Below are 17,259 nucleotides of genomic sequence, written 5' to 3' on the forward strand. Positions count from 1 at the left end.
TTGTGACATGATCACGTAGATTGAAATAATTCTACGCAGAGGCGTCCTTTTCGCATAGACAACATAGAACTGCTATATAACAGTTAATGATTCAGTAAAAATGAATGTAATTGATTTTAGAAAATGTACATTAACTACCCTTTCTGTGTTCGAAGCTCACTTCCTGGAACGGTTTTGGAACTATGTCAATGGCTTTCTGCGCCTGGAAGGCTGCTGGAGCAGCCATATTTGTGTAAAAGTGGAACACGGAGATCAACGGGGATAGCGCAACTCTAGAACGCTACAACCGGAAAACAGCTAGTCTAGCACAACGGGCCAAAAGTTAGTCAATTGTCAAAACAAGAGTAACAAGAGGTGCATAAATTCAAAGGGGTCTCGAGGAAGAACCGCGAATTGTGCTATTTAAACGATGAAAGTGACGCTATGCTGTTATATATCCGTTGTAATATTTCTGGATTAAGCAATACGGTCGCCCAAATTGCACAGCCTGTTCTCATTAAAACGCGTATATATGCACGCATAATGTGTATGGTTATTGGCGTCCCATTTTCAGCAATTCAGCCTTTTCGCGTATAACTACACGCAGCTTTTGATTGGTTCATTTCTCGTACCTGGCATTCGCCCGGATATACTGTACATTTAAAAACAACATGGCGGGTGAGTATCACTCATCCGAAATGCAATGTGTTTATCGTACGTTTGTCATATTATTATTTATATTTAAGGTGTACGATCGTGAGCGTTGATGTATTGTGGTTTATTTTGTCCTAAATAGTTTGTTTTCTAAACAATGGCTTGTGAACTTTTTAGCTTCATGTGCAAACATCTCGTGAGAATCTGCATTGCTAAAATTTGTAGCTACATCTTATCTAATGAACTCTATGCCTAGTACATCTAAAAGTGTGAAATAGATACTACATATACAATTGCATAACGTAATATATACTACCAAATAATAGCACGGGATTGTTTTTGCCTGAGTAACAAAAGAGACCATGTATTTGAGATTGTGACTATTGGGAAATGTAGCCCAGGTATCCAAAATTATGGGGCGCATTTTCATATTATTTTGTTTGATTGTTTGATTCACCTTACTTAAGCGCCCCCCCATCTCCAGTTGAAGCTAGAAAATGGAAAGGACAGGGAAGAAACTGATGACTCTGCCCGGCGAATGCCTTGCATGATCCAGAGGAAACTGGTGAGGAACAGAAGAGGGACATCAGACCTCAACCGCTGCTAATGAAGACAGCAAGGTAACGTTTGGGACTACAGTAGAATGGCATTACACATATACTATATATTCGCAAAGTGCGCAAAAAAAGGTGTGCGGCTTTGTCATGTTTAAAACATTACATTATGTCAAACTCATATATTATGGCCATAGTCTCAATTTCCCATGTGTTTACCAGACAGTTGTTGTCGTGGTACACAATGAACTGGTTCCAGAACGTGCCAACGTTGACATGTGTCCCACTGCCTCCTCTCTTGGTACGCTGTGACATGAGTGCCCCCCGTGGGCACGGTATGGCTTGGTGCAGAGCCCATCTCCACTGTCAACAAAGTCACTGCTATCAAGCTTTACACTATTCACAGCAAAAGTACCGTACCTAATTAGCTTCTCTGACTAGTCGTGTACATTTGACCATCATCATACTATCATACTACATACAGTCATGTGTAAGCGGTTAGGGTTGCAGACTTGTAGCCCAAAAGTTGCTGGTGTGACTCCCGAGTCCCAACCCGCCATGTTGGTGGGGAGAGTAACCAACCAGTGCTCCATGCCTGAGGTACCCTGATCATGGTACTGTCCTGCCGCACTGCTCCCGAGGGGTGCCATTGAGGGCTGCCCCCTTGCACGGGTGAGGCATAAATGCAATTTTGTTGTGTGCAGTGCTGTGTCACAATGACAATGGGAGTTGGAGTTTCCCAATGGGCTTTCATAATATGGGTAAATGGAATGGACTGCATTTATATAGCGCCTTTCCACTCCTTCGAGCACTCAAAGCGCTTTACATTGTATGCCTCAAATTCACCCATTCACACTAACATTCACACACCGGTGGCCGTGGCTGCCACGCAGGGTACCACCCTGCCACCAGGAGCAACTTGGGGTTAAGTGTCTTGCTCAAGGACACATGGATGGAGTCAAGCAGAGCGGAGCTCGAACCTGCAACCTTTGGGTCGCCAAACGGCTCCTCTACCACCTGAGCTACCACCGCCCCGTATGCATCTCAATACTGGATTTTCATTGAATGTTATAATTCATCCAGGTCATTTTAGGCGAAAGTGTAGTTGTATGTCACTGAACTTCTTTTTGAAGTTTCAATTACCGGTAGACTCTCTTGTGTTACTCCAAAGTATTTATTTATTTTTATTTTTTAATTTTTTATCTTTATTTATAACCTGACAGTGAAGGTGGTGACAGGAAGCAAGTGGGGAGAGAGAGAGACACAGGGAAGGGGTGACAAAGGACCCGGGCCGGGAATCAAAGCTAGGTCAGCCGCATGGTAGACGAGTGCCCTACCTTTTAGCCATGGCAGGGCCTGGTCCAAAGTATTTATTTCCGTGTCTGAGAAATGTAGGCACACATTTTGTCACTTCTGTCTTGAATGTTAGGGAAGCATCACAAAATCTCATCACCAATGGCAAATGTCATATGCTGTTAGACCAGAGACCATATTTAACCCATTTTAGGCTGATGCTGCGTATACGTTATTTGAGCTTTGGTGCCTGGAGCGACACATATGATGTATTCTGGCTCTTGAGATTCTAGCTTTTTCATTATATGTTAGAACTGAATGTACACATTCTAATGCAAGATGAAGGCCATAGCTTTTAAATGCAGCTTCTGTCATGTTTTTATGTACTGTACTTCCGAGACTGAGATCTTTAGGTTTAATAGGCAGAGGGCTCTTTTTCCCAAAATGGGTTTAGGCATTCAGCAGGTGTTTTTTGCAGGTGCCTTAGACTAAAATGCATTAAGAGTCTGAGTAGGATAGGTTTGCAGCAGAATAAGGGCAGGGGCAACAGAGGACAAGTCGTCCTTCATAAGCCTGGATGAACTGATGAAGATGCACCAGAAGAGACACCACGCACCTATAGCAAGATATTAGTTAGCCCTTATCGCTTTCTTTAAAAAAATATATTTTGGGGGGGTTTTGCCTTTATTTTGATAGGACGGTGAAGTAATGACAGGAAGCGAGTTGAGAGAGAGAGATGGGGAAGGGTCGGCAAAGGAACTTGAACCCGGGTCAGCCGCATAGTAGACAAGTGCCCTACTACTAAGCCACGGTAGGGCCCCCTTGTCACTTTCTGTTTGTGTCAAAGAGTATAGCCCTCTCACAAATCATATTATTGGTATGAACATTTGTGCAGTGCAAACATAACATGAGTTGCAATGTGCTGACTCTTGTCTACTGAAATCTCATTTCAGTAACACCATTACTTTCCCACTTCTGTTTGCAGTTGCTGTTTAGCCACTGTTTATGTGTTTTTGTGTTGTTTTGTGGAGGTGGACACCAAGGGCTATGCGCAGTATAACCTGTTTGGCTCCATGCAGGTGGACAACACCATCGAGTCGCAGTGCAGCATTGTCAATGTCTTCAGGTGGAGCAACTTGGAAAAGATCCTGCAAATGCCACCAAAGTCCTCTGAAGACGTTCTGGTGAGCAAGCACTGGGCAGGCATAGTATACCTGTTTATATTCATAATAGAAATAAACCTTAATGGCTTAATTCATTTCAATAAAGTTACTCTACTATGATGCTGATGTATGTGTAATATTAATAATGGATGTTATTTACATGCTTCTTTCAAAGCAACATAAGATTGAAGAAGATGCTCATCCTGAGTTCAGAATGTTTAAAAAAAAAACCTGCCACAAAATGTATCCAATCAGCCCTGAAGCAGCTGATAAGAATGAGTAGTCGAGAGACGGGTGGATCAGCTCCTCAGTGAATTTACCTTTGTTAGAAGACATGGCAGATGTGTGATGCCCATTTCAAACTGCATGTCCTCTGGCTATGTACAAACTCATGCAGCATGTTTCAATTTGGTATGTTTTGTTCTCCCCACAGAACTGGAGAACATAGCTAAAAACGGGGAAAGTGGCAGAGGGAAGTTAGTTGCTCTTAGAAAGTTTAGCTGCTATGGTGCCTCTAGCGTGAGACAAGTCAAGCACACATGCTGTGGCACATACAGTATGCTTTGAGACAGGCCACCAGGCCAACTAATGCAGCAAGCAATGTTTCTGTTGTTGATCCTACAGCAGGCCCTTAAGGAGGAGGAGACAGGCACTCCCACCAAAGAGAAGAGCATTAACATCTACAGCACTGTAGGCCTGGACTGGGGGGGATCTGGACCTCACCCACAAACTCTGGGGCAAGATGCGAACAGTAAGTCTACTTTTAAGATTTCTGATGCCATTTGTTATCGACACCAGACGATGGCCAAGGAGATTTTTTTTTATTGCCATGTATCCGTTTGTCTTGAGTTTTCTCATCTGAAATTTTGTATGTATTGTCACTGCATAGATAAGCAGGTAAGCACTTTAGTGCAGAACGTAACTGGTGTGGGCACCAACACCGGCTCCGTTCTGATCGGCCTGAAAACCGCCTTTGAAGTTTTCTGCTTTGATTAACCATGAGGTAATCTGGCAATAATGGAAGCTTGTCATTCATAGGTACAACATCCTACCAAGACATCATGGACTGCCTGAGGATGGTCATCTCTGCTGTTGCGTGAGATTACATACATGACACGAGCCTGTTGAGCCTGGCCCCCGTACACATGGTGGTGCAGATGGGCCTGGACAAGATGAGGAAAAACTACAACAACTACCTCATAGGTCAGCACTGCCCCACACAGGGCCATGCCACATGACTCATGCATGTGTTTGTGTGTCTGTCTGTCTCTTTGACTTTCTGACTATCTGCTGTCTGGACAAGTATTTTTTTAAACAATCATCAATATATATTGAAAGCCTTTCTATTTTGGTTGTATTTCGTTTTGTATTCATAACCCTGTTTATGTTGTTACAGGAAAGGAGTGGACCACTAATTATTTGCTGGTGAGTTTTATGTTTCAAACGTTTCTATACATGGGTTCACTATGTTTATCAACACAGTATTGTGTGAAGTGGCAAGACACTGGCAGCCAATCATGTGAGCTTTTTCGCCGACAGCGATTTCCAACAATCAGAGGTTGAGTTGTGCGCAGCTAGTTTCGCGCAGTCAGGGGAAAACAACCCATGTATAGCAATTAGGGCTGTAACGATACACACAACTTACTATTTGGTCCGTATCACGATTTGTGACCTACGGTTCGATACACCCCACGATTTCACATTATAAAATAAAATTATGAATAAAAACTATGATAGTTTATTGGTAGAATAGGTTACAAGAGGCTAGTAATAATTTTAAAAAGTTTAAATATAATAATGATGATGATTTGAACCTTGGAAGCACTACCACTTCATTTCATGTGATTGTTTTTTGGACTGATGGGTAGCATAACTTTGAAAGGCAATATCACGATACTGGTTCCTTCTATCGCGATACAGTATCGTGACTCGGTGTATCGCGATTTCTCTGTTCGATACAACATCATTACAGCCCTAATAGCAACACTAAGTGGATACTATAGATTTAGATCAGACATGTGCAATTTTGATGATAAGGAGGGCCACTTTTTTACTGTATCTACGGGCCGTAGTGATTGAAGAGATGGGTCGCATGTGGCCCGGGCCCCCAGTTGCCTACTCTTGATTTTAGATTTAGCAACTTGAACAGTTGTCTGTCTAACAAAGGGGGCTGCCCGTTGATATCTGAGGTAGTTTGTGAAGCCTAACCTGATTGACATTATCGCTTCCGAATGAACACCTGACAAACTCATCTCCCTTTTCAGTTACTAGTTTTGAAATTTATCATACTTATTTTTTGTATATATTTTCTGAGTCGGTTCCTTTAACGGTCCTCCTGTCCTTCTCTCCTCTCCCCCAGAGTTACTACCTGAACACAGAGGTTGACCTCCAGGAGCAGGTGACGCGCATGAAGAAACTGCACCACCTGCTGGAGATCGTGGTGATCTGCAGCACCTTCCTCAACCTGCCCCACGAGTGCCTCTTCCCATTCACACAGTGAGTTCAGTCAGTGGAGCCCATCTGTCACAATTGTGGGGCTATGTTAATCTTCATTGGGCATGGAACACAAGCTCAGACTTGATAACCCTCTAGCTATCCCCCTTTGATAACATTGAGAAATGTTAAAAGGATGAAACATCCCCAGTTGAAAGGTATAGTACTGGTAAAGTGTCAAGTAATGGACAGCTACAACTCCCATGCCACTCTCAACATCAAGGTAACTTGTGGGTTTTTTTTTAGCAAACGATGGCACAATGGGCAGTTTCCCATCTCATCCATCCGTTATTTATTTTTAAAAAATACAGGCAGTTTTTAGAAATAGTCCAGTTTTTTTTTATCACACAAAGGGTTCTGGTATGACTGTCACTGTCTCTTATTTTATGCTTTTACTTTTTGATATTAAACGGTCATCGTAAATCTTGACTGTGTCTTGTAGATCATGTCTGAGGTACTACAAAACCAGCCCTTATGATGAGGAACACGTCTTTCAGATGGAAATAAGACCTGTCATGATCAGCAGTTTCTACCAAAAGTAAGTTTGCCTCATTTTCATCATTCTCACTCATGACTCATGACTCATGTAATAGTCTCACAAACGTATGTTTTAAAATGTCCCTGTGTTCAGAAGAGTTCAGGTTCAATACCAATGTGTTTTAAAGGGTGTGTGGTGTTCAGGTATTGGCCGTAGTGCTGAGCAGTGTACCGCAGTCTGGCACGCCACACAGTCAGAGAGAATGGTTCCTGCCGACAGGGCCTGTCAAGACATTGGGTTCCCTGTGCGATGGTTCCAGACATTATGGCTGCCCATTTATGACATTCTATGGCTGTCTATTTATGACTATTTATGATATGAGACTTTTCACAGATAGAAACCCTCAGCATCATAATGTACTGTACATGGTGGGTTTTCATATTTGTCTTGCAGTTGTAATTATGGTCATGTTTCATTATTAAAGCCTTTATTTTGTGTGTGTGTGTGTGTACGTGTGTGTGCATGTGTTTCTGTGTGTGGCCAGGGCTTGTGAGAAGTGTGGCAGCCTGCCTCTGGTGAATCATGTGACCTTACACATCAGGTGAGCCCACAGCTTCATCCACATACCATCGGGGCTATAAAAGCTTGTGTCAGGGTTTTCTCCGAGCATTCATAGTTATATTGGCCACTTTGAGATGACACACTTTCCACTTGGCCTAGGCGCCTTTAAAAGATTAAAATATTGTATTGCAAATGTAATTTCTTTTTCAGTTCACTTGTAATAAAACGATCAAGCTGTTTATTTCAGGGGGTTGTTAATAACCTGATTGTTTTCTTATATTTCATATAACAGCCTTTGTTAAGTTCCAATGGCTGTGACATGTCATTGATATCAGCTCAGTTGTTATATTAGACATTTCCATATTCAACCAGTCATGAAAGTTCAGATTTTAGGTCAGGGAAGTCATGGAAAAGTCAAGGAATTTTCCATCAACCTAGGAGTGGGAACCCTGAATGTGAGCTATGTATTGTCCTCCACTGGACAGTCGTGGCATGGTTAGGGAGGTGGTCTTTCAGTCTGGAGGTTGTAGGTTTGAATCCCACCTGACCTCTACCTACACCTTAATCCATGGCTGAAGTGCCCTTTAGCAAGGCACAGAACCCCACACTGCTCCAGGGACTATAACCAATACCCTGAAAAATATGAACTGTTTGTCACTTTGGATAAAAGCGTCAGTTAAGTGTAATGTAATGTAATTACTGTATGTGTAGACAAGACCACGATGCATGCATGTGCGTCTCTTTGTGTGTGAAGCCCGGCACATTAACCCTTTGAGGACTTCCTTTGACACTTCCTGTTGGCAAAACAAAAAGTGTTGGCAGGCTTAATCTTGGACTTGAGAATGTTCCCCTGTTATAAAGTCCTTGTGAGATGGAATTACCAAATGTTCTGTCATCTAAACGCTACAGTATGTACTGTAGTTTCAATTGGTGGTCAGTGGTCAATGTATTTTGCAAATATTGTAGCAGTCATACCACTTTTACAGACAGTTCATAAAGAAGGCCAGGACAGAGGTTTAATTTGTTTACGCACATTGTGTGTGTGCGTGCGTGTGTGCGTGTGTGCATGTGTGCGTGTGTGTGTGTGCGTGCGCGTGTGTGGTAAGAGATAATGACTTTTCGAGCTTTGTTTTGCAGCATAAGCACAGGCTGCTTGACATGCATGTGATGGTACATCACGGTTGGTCCTCCTCCTCCTCCTCCTCTTCCTCCTCCTCCTCCTCCTGGCGGGATTTAGGCTTCCCCTGTAGACCTGTGAAGAAGCCAAATTTGGCCGGATGACTACATGACAAAAATTCTTGCAGTAAACAATCCAGTTGTTTTTGAACAATCAAATTACAACGGGCCTTTCTCATAGTCTGAAAACAGCACCTCTTAACATGTTTCATTGAACCAGATGGTATCAAACACTGAGTGGTCCCACCAGGTCCCATCTGGTTCAATGATATATGCTAAGAAGTGATATCACCAGAGTCATAGAACAGATTATATATAAATTAAGTGCATTTAACTGGAAGAATAGATATGAAAATCAGCATTTTTTTTTTTTTAAATGGTGGACTGATCCTTTATAAGTGACTACTGTTTCAAGCTGGTTAGCAAAGAATTTGGGCTTGTGAAAGGCATCTAATGTCTGCCACTTCACTCCTACTTGGAGTTTATGAAGACATGAGCCTTGGTCAATTTACAAGTGGTTTGAGTAGTCATTGGTTTTAGTTGTTCCTTAATAATAAATATCTCTATATGTCTTAAATGTTGTTAGGCTTTTTACGACGTTGTTTCTCAGTGGTGCTGTCCCTTTCTGTGTCTTGTTGATTTTTTTTGTGCATGCAATTGTTTTTCCATAAATAGAGAACTTTAAAAAAAATGATGCAAACATGTTTTTTTAACTATTTGGTTTAAAAAATCATTGTACGATACTACACATAATACTGTGCTATGTGCTTCACAAAATACCCTAGCAAATCGTAACAGGCTTGTGTTTGTGCATACTGGAGCCTCTGGCTTACTCCCTGGTCTCCTTCAGGACCTGATGGGTGGACTGCCACAGCCAGACACACACCTTCTGCTACTTCTGTTGCTGCTTCTACTCCAGCTGCAGAGAAAGTAGCCGTGCAGAGGTAGGGGGAGAGAGTAATTAAATTGTACGTGGAATCAAAATCTGAATTACAAACAGCTTTTAGGTAAAGAACACTACCGTTTACAAGGAATTAGTCTTGCTCACTGCTACATCTTACACAACATATGTCACATTGGTTTCCTTCTTTTCTTTGCGTTTGTCTGTGACCAGACAAAGTTGCAGGTGTGGTGAAGAGTAGCGAGCTGACAAACAAAGTTCCCTCTTCAATAATTCACTATTACAAGTTACAATTTAACTTGCAACAATTCATTATTGAAGCGGAAACCTTCAATGTTAGATGCACCTACATTTCCAATGCTAAAATGGCAGTCCAATCAAGTCCCAAATTAAAACCCCAGTTTGTGCAAATAGAGTGCAAGCAACTAGAGGAGCAAACGAACACCCAGCAGCAGCTAGCGAGGGAAGCATCAGTAGAGGCAGCAAGCGAGTCAGCTGCAGAAGCAGCAAGGGGGTCAGCAGCAGAAGTAGTGAACTTATCACAACATACCCCGATTACCGTCCCTTCCAGCAGTCGGTTCCTCCTCCTTACTTCACTGGCACTGGCCGATGCCTCCGATGTGGAAAGAAAGAGAAAGAGTCTCAGCAGTGGGAAGAGCCTTCACAGCCAGCATAATTTTTAGTAGTATGTTAACTATTTCAAAAGTGTACTTGCGTTGCCTGGGTGTGGCTTAACCACGACCCAGATGCAGGATTGAGAGCGTTGCGTACACTGTGTGGAAACCACAATCCGATGGCGTGCCCTCCGTTCTGTTCCACCTGCTCTGCTGTGACCTCTCTGCCGTGCTGTCTCTCCTCTGGCTGGTCACATCTGGTCTTCTCTCTGGATCCCTATAAAAGAAAGTAGCCACACCTAAGTAGCACATTGAGCCTACCAACCTGTGTCGTAGAGTTAGTAATGGAATCGCTTTGACATTGTCCGATTCGATCCTTGGCACCTGCAAGTGTAAACACAGCACCCCAATTACAAGACACAGCAAACAAGCATTTCACAGAAGTAAGTGCACCGCAAACCACTGAAAAATCGCAGCCAAGTCAGATCATTGTTTGCAATCAGTACAATCAGCTGGTCACTGTCTCCTGCCCAGGAAAAAGCTAGTCGGTTATCAAATGGAAATTCACACGCAAGCAAAAATCAAAACAAAATGTGAAACCAAGCACTGCACACAACAGGGTAAACACAATACTAACAAAATCTACACTGTCACACATGTAACATCATGTAGTACACAATTCAACACACTAAATACACAATACGACAATAAATAAAATGCAACACAATTGTTGTAGAACACAGACCGCAACGCACTGACACACAATAGGGTAGCTTCCAGAGGTGGTGTGTGGTGTGTGACTGTGTGACTGTGGGAAAATGTAGGCCTTGCCTATGTGTAGTTGTGATATTGCACAGTATTGTATTGTACTACTGTAGTAATTGGTCAATTTACAAATAGTTCACTACTGGTGTGTCTATCATTAGGTTATAGGTTACATTTTAGGCTTTAGGTTGGCAGGCTTATTACATTGTCTTATTAGGCTACATTGCATTGCCCCTTTCCCATTCAAGTTTAGAAAACGATGCCAACATGATAAGCTGTAAAATCAATCGGGTAGATCTATTTTAATTCAATACTCATATGGCATTCTGGCTAGCATTAGGCAGTACCAGTTCTGTACAACAACAAACAGGTGGTCAAAACATGTATAAGACACACTACAAGGGTGCTTGGAACACGACACCATCTTATCACTTATCACTTGACACTCAGTATAAGGTTTACTGTTCGCAATGACGGGGCTGAAAATGTGATTTATGATCCCTTTTGATGCTATGCAAGACTGTTGACATGACTAGTTAGCCAATATTAGCAGTTTTGTATTTAATAATGCATGCACGGGGATGGAGAATGTCCCTCTACATGCGAGTGTATGTGTTTATTGTACTACACACACCACAATATTACACAACAAGATCACAATATTACACAACAACAACACAGTGGAGATAATTTAGTACCTACCGCTGTTTCCCATGAGGATCGCGGGGCTGGGATATGATATGAGCGGTTATTATGGTCGCGTGTGGTCTTCTTAAAAGTTTCTGGTCACGTGACTAACCGTGAAGCGCGTCCCCATGTCCGCCGTTTTGGCTATTTGCTGAAAATGGTACGCCGATAGTCCCCTCAAAGCTCGTGCTATTTTACGCCGCGAGATGAGAACACGTTGCAAATTGCACAGATCTACAGATCAGACAGGCCTCTATCCTAAAAGAGAATCATGGGTGGGTGAATGTAAGTAACGTTACTAACGGTAGGGACTTAATACAACAACCAATACACTCAAATAAATACTACAAGTCATTTTTATTAATCAGATTCTTGTTCCATTTCTTCACATATTCCATATGCTGTGAGTGTGACAGGGTGGAACATGCAGAAGAAAAGCCATCTTCTTTATGCAACAACTTTGGTTTTAGTGGTTTTACCATGATTTTACCATGTATAATGTAGGCTACCATGGTATTACCATGGTTTTATTCATCACATATCATGGTAAGGTAACCATAAAAACATGGTTAAAACACGTTTAGGCATAGACATAGTAAAATCATGGTAAGTTTTCATGAGGTATGTATAATTATTAATTTATTGGGAAGTATTCCTAGGGGGAAAAAATATCTTGTTAGCTTGGGATATCTCAGGCATCTAGAAATCAACAGGTTGTCTCACCTTTCAAACAAGGTAGCCGTAGTGTCCATAGTTATAACAAATATTCTGTGGTTCTACAGAAACCGTCAAGTGGTCCAGAATGCAGGCATGGCATGGCACTCAATGTGTTAAATGACACAAGTCAATCCAATAGCCTATGGACTCATGAGCACAGTGAACATTTGACTTTTTATTTTAACAAAAATGAATAGAGATTTAAAACATCTCTATCATACAGTACATCAAAGAGTATAATTAAATAGGCTATGGATGTTAAATGTTCAAAACTTTGTTTGCAAGACATCTGTACATATAACCATATGTATACCATATGTGTTGTGTGCGTTTTACGTACATCATCAGGTGTATGGAAGAAGTAACTATATTTCCCCTGGTCTGTCCAACCCCGCTCTGGTCTGTCCATTCTCCCCTGTGACCACTGATGGGCAAAATGGATTTATTAGTTAGAATCTAAGGCCACATATTCCAAATGACCTTGTTTTACCTGCCCAATTCAATCAAATGATCAGTCAACAAGCCAATCACCTGGCTGAATTGGACAGGTAAAGCCAAGTGATTTGGAATATGTGTGTGATGGAGTGGCCATCACTAGGGTTGGGGGTGTGTTCTGACTGTTACACCAACGAGCCTGGCTCTTCGGTGTAGCGGTAAGAGCCTAAGTTTACTACCCCAGAAGGTCCGTGTTCGAGTCCTGGCTAGGCAGCTCTACTCCCCATCTCTACAATGTGGAACTGGACTTTGACTAATGAATCCATTTTGCCTATGACTGTGTCGGGACTGGCTGCATTTTGTGGCCCGGCGTGCTCTTGATCTGCTGCGTGGTGTCCTCTGAGACCAGGCCATGGCATCAAAGTAAGTATATTTCCGCTGGTCTGTCCACCCCGCTCTGGGGTGCATTTCTCGAAAGCGTAGTTCTTAGCAGTTAGCAACTTGGGTAGTAGTTGCCAATGGGAAATTGCATTGCAACTAACAAACTAACTAACTAACGTAGTTAGCAACTATGGTTTCGAGAAATGCAACCCTGGTCTGTCCATTCTCCCCTATGACTCTGTCGCGACTGGCTGGGTTTTGTGGCCCGGTGTGCTCTCGATCTGCTGCGTGGTGTCGTCTGAGACCAGGCCATGGCTGTAGTCTGCCCCGATCACCAGGCAGTGAGGCAGCATCTCCTCCGTGAGGATCTGCACCAGGCCGGGGTTCTGAACGCGGCCGAGCTCCGATATGTCCAGCCGCCGCAGCATCCTGACAGAGAAAAAAAAGATAAAAGCTGCAGTATTTGGCTTGTGACTATCTCCAAAATGTGAAGGCCCAAACAGTAGGCTCCAAACAAAACAAAAAAAACCCCCAAAAAATTAGGTCGCCCCTAAGGGGGGGTGGTGGTTGGGTTTAGAGAGAAAAAAACAAACAAACAAAAAACAGTAGGCTCCTTCTTGAAGGTGGTAGTCTAAATGATCCGAGGCACACTGAACTTGGTGATTAAAGTTTAAAATCCTTTATTTTAATAGATAGCGCCTACGCGTTTCAACTGCAATCAGTCTTCATTAGGGCAAAAAAAGAATAATGATTTTGTTTCACTTGCTATGGAGAATTATAGCCTGATAAACCAGCCTAAATGGACCAAATGCAGGCAAAACATTTTGCCGTCCAGCAGTTGGCGCTGATTTTCCAGGCTAGGAGAATTACATTTTTCCCATTCTTTCATTTTGTCCATTAATTCTATAGTCCATGCATGCAGCAGTGGTCTCCAAATATTTTCCCCAAAGGGCCAAATTATGGATTGACTGGACTATGGGGTGAATTTATTTTGCAGTGATGATTGATACCTGAGGTGGGTGAGGGCGCTCAGTGCTCCAGTGGTGACTTTGGGGCAGTGCGAGATGTCCAGCTCCTCCAGGGTCTCGCTGAACACGTGCAGACGTGACAGGAACCACCCGTCCACCTCCGGGCAGCCCCTCAGGGTAAGCTTCCGCAGATGGACCTGAGATACTGTTGAGAGAGGAGAGGAGAAGACATGAAGAGCCTCCTTGCAAAATTATATTTAATTGGAACATTTTGGAAAATTAACATTTTTGTATTGGGCATTGCATTGCTTTGCATGAAATGCATTTTGTATAGGTTCAGTGTTGCCAGATTGGGCTGTTTCCCGCCCAATTGGTCTGCTTAGGATGGCCATGTGCGGGAAAAAAAGATGATGAAAGGACGTCTGAACAGTCATTTCCAATAATAAAATACAAAAGTCAAAAAATGACGTTTAAGGAAAGCCAGGTCATTTGGAATTAGTGGCATTGGATTGTAAAGTAATATAGGGTCATTCCATGTCAATTCACACGCCTTCCCCACATGACCCTCTACGATTTACCCGGTATCTCACATACAGGTACCTTTTGATGTCAATTGAAAGAATACCAAGTATTAGCACTCTACGTCCAACGGTTGCAGAGATGAAGCCCTCCAAAGTTGGGGTGCCATGCCCACTTTTCAAGCCTTTGAATTGCATACAAAATTTACAAGCAGATTTTGACACCTCTGATTTTAGTTTGAAGGAAGAGACAGGCCTAAAAATCACCATGGCCCCTCTATATGACCCTGTCTACCAGATGATGTACTTACAAATGGCATGCTTTGATTATTTTTGGCTATATTAAGCCTTAAAAACTGAATTTTTGAAAAGCGTGATGAAGAGTCTTGGAGAGGGTCACCTGGGGAGATTCTAGGGAATGATCTAGGGAATTGACATGGAATGACCCTATATCCAGGTTGCCCATCATTGTTATCAAACACTGCACTGCTCTAGCAGGCATTAGACTGTAAATGTATACATTCATGACACAGCCTGGGCAGTAGGGCAGTACCAAGGTTGTCTAGTCCATTATGGTTGATAGGTGTGCCACTCAGGTCAATTTCTTCTATTTTGGTGGCGGGGTAGTTCATGAAGTCATAGCTGAATCTTCCTCTGGGGCCGGAACGGAACCATTCAGTCTGTCCTGCAAACCTGTACAAAACACACACACACACACCAAAATAAAGGTTAGTTAGCACTTTGTGGCCACTTTTATCCAAATTGACTCATTAAAGTTACTTTAATCCCTGGAGCAGTGTGGGGTTAGGTGCCCTGCTCAGGCACTTCAGCCATGGAGTGAGAGGGTGGTAAGGCTGGGATTTGAACCTGCAACCCTTGGATCGTAGCCTCTTAGTGCAGATGGGGTCGCCGGCGGGCCTATTCACTATGTGCTGAAAATACTGAACTACATCATAACAACATTGCTATGACAGTACAGAGGGCCTTAAGTAACAGATTAAGACTTAGCCATTACAAATTTGGTGACAGTAAGGTTATAACATAGGCTCTGCACTAAGGGGTTAAGTCCATCTCCTTAAACACTAGGCCACTGCTGCCTTAGCAATAGCAATGTGGATACTGAGGAGAATACCTGAATGCCCCTTTCAAGTTCAGTATGTAGTAGGCTGCTGCAATGTTTTCACCATAATTCCGCTGTGCATAGCCATAGAACCTGAAAGAACAAAATTGCTGAACGTAAACACGGGTGAAAAAAACATTTGTGTACACATCTGTGTAACACCTAGTAAGTATTTACTAAGTGTTAATAAATATTTAAATAGCAATGTTATTACACCTCAGATAAAACTTAGGTCATCATAACTCACAGATTTTTTTTCCGGACAAGCCTTTTTCTGAGGGTGGCGTTCCAGTTCAGTAGAGGCTCGACATCGTGGAAGGTCTGATCGAGCCAGAGGAGGAAACGGGAGGTGGCCGTGGGTGAGGAGGACGAGGCTGGGGCAGCAGCACTCATATTCCTCCTGATGGTGACTGACCACAACATCTGTCGCCGGCAGGTCTGCTGTTAGAGAGGGCAAAATTTACATCATGAATGAATATAATGAAGACAGACTTGTGATGAATCATCTAAAGTCAGCCCAAAAGCTTCCATCAGGTTTGCAAAAATGTAAGTTATATTTTGTATTTCTGTTTGTTTCCTTCAATGTCAAATAACTTTCCTCTGGGAACAGGCCTTGGGGGCACCCACAACTACAGATCTACAGACCAAAGATGCCAGCAAAATGACATCAAGGCCCTGGACACTGACTGGTGGGATGGGAGGACATTGCAGGTGACGGCACACAAGCAGCTGTAGTGCAGTTGATTAACATGAAAGTCGTAATGAAAGTGTAACGGATGCCAATTAGCAGTGTTTGGCCGTAGAATACATATACCACCATGTTGGTTATGTCAAGATGTGGAGGTAAGATGGCTTTGACCTCAGAAGGTCATCAGCTAGGCCTACTGCATGAAATATGTTTGACTGGCGATATTTTGCCATTTCTTGTCGTCTTAAAGGAACATATAATATTTACAGTTCACATAAGTAAATGAGTAAAACAAGATTTATTTAGGTCAATCACCTAAAATTGATAAACTGTATCACATTTTCAAAGCTTTCAGTAGGCCCTACTGCAAATAGACCTTGAACAAGCAGCTAAATGTGGTCATAACATGTTTTTTGCCCTAATCATTCGGATTAATAGACATTCATAGCTCCGACATTCATTGTACAACATTGCAGGTTGTTTGATTATTTTTAAGATGCATACAATCTTTCCACACCCATTTACGCAACATGTGTGGAGGTGTGTTCTCAGTTGGACCTGGAAGGTCAATTATAGTAGTTACCGTACCTGTGAGTGACTCCTGCGTCGATGCGTTATAAACCAGCCATTACAGGTTTGTAGTAGTTCTAGTTGTCACATGTAAAAGTGAGACGTCCTTTTAAAAAACACATTGCTTTGGTTGTGTACCTTTCCACATTCCTTTTCTTTAGAGGGAGGGGGGTCTCATTGCAATGATTGAAATTTGATTTGTCCTACTCCTACCTGACAAGCGATATGGTTTGAATTCAACAGAAGAGCTTGATGTGCATCCTACACAAACGTTGATTTCAAAACTGTACTTTTACATGCGTGATATGACAGCAACATAAACTCAAGTAAATTAACCATAGACAAGGTGTGAACGAGGACATCCAGTGTTAGGAAGCATATGCTGAACACAAGATAAGCAAATCAAACACATTGTCAGCACAAAATACAATTATATTACCATTAGTCCTGCGTGCCACTTCTCCATAATTTTGCGTCCAAGACCAATGTCGCTGTTTTAATGCATTACTTGATGCGTGGTTAAAGGCAAATCTCTGGAAAAACA

The 17,259-nt window shown here is 42.5% G+C and overlaps 2 protein-coding genes and 1 non-coding gene across 4 annotated transcripts; 2 read left to right on the plus strand and 1 right to left on the minus strand.

Moving 5' to 3' along the window:
* The first annotated feature begins 1,431 nt into the window (after positions 1-1,431).
* LOC134453928 (protein zwilch homolog) lies at positions 1,432-7,219 on the plus strand. The gene is given in 10 exon segments (XM_063204676.1): positions 1,432-1,506; positions 1,508-1,598; positions 3,022-3,101; positions 3,512-3,664; positions 4,268-4,394; positions 4,745-4,846; positions 5,040-5,068; positions 6,003-6,139; positions 6,579-6,674; positions 7,159-7,219. Coding segments are annotated over 10 exon segments (951 nt in total).
* LOC134454854 (small Cajal body-specific RNA 14) lies at positions 6,807-6,938 on the plus strand. Its single transcript, XR_010035920.1, has one exon. It is a non-coding gene; the product is annotated as a small Cajal body-specific RNA 14 (non-coding RNA).
* Positions 7,220-11,656: 4,437 nt separating the features above from the next.
* dmac2 (distal membrane arm assembly component 2) lies at positions 11,657-17,259 on the minus strand. Of its 2 annotated transcripts, none has more exons than XM_063204512.1 (6): positions 17,155-17,259; positions 15,705-15,898; positions 15,470-15,550; positions 14,891-15,030; positions 13,862-14,024; positions 11,657-13,280 (listed from the first exon to the last, which is right to left on the minus strand). In XM_063204512.1, exons 1-6 carry the CDS (start codon positions 17,179-17,181, stop codon positions 13,082-13,084), a joined length of 804 nt encoding a protein of 267 aa, XP_063060582.1. In that variant the 5' UTR covers positions 17,182-17,259; the 3' UTR covers positions 11,657-13,081. The 2 variants fall into 2 exon arrangements, with proteins under 2 accessions (XP_063060582.1, XP_063060583.1); XM_063204513.1 differs by having other exon boundaries at positions 15,705-15,895; positions 17,155-17,246.

This window comes from Engraulis encrasicolus, chromosome 8, assembly GCF_034702125.1.
Source record: "Engraulis encrasicolus isolate BLACKSEA-1 chromosome 8, IST_EnEncr_1.0, whole genome shotgun sequence".
Classification (NCBI taxonomy): domain Eukaryota; kingdom Metazoa; phylum Chordata; class Actinopteri; order Clupeiformes; family Engraulidae; genus Engraulis; species Engraulis encrasicolus.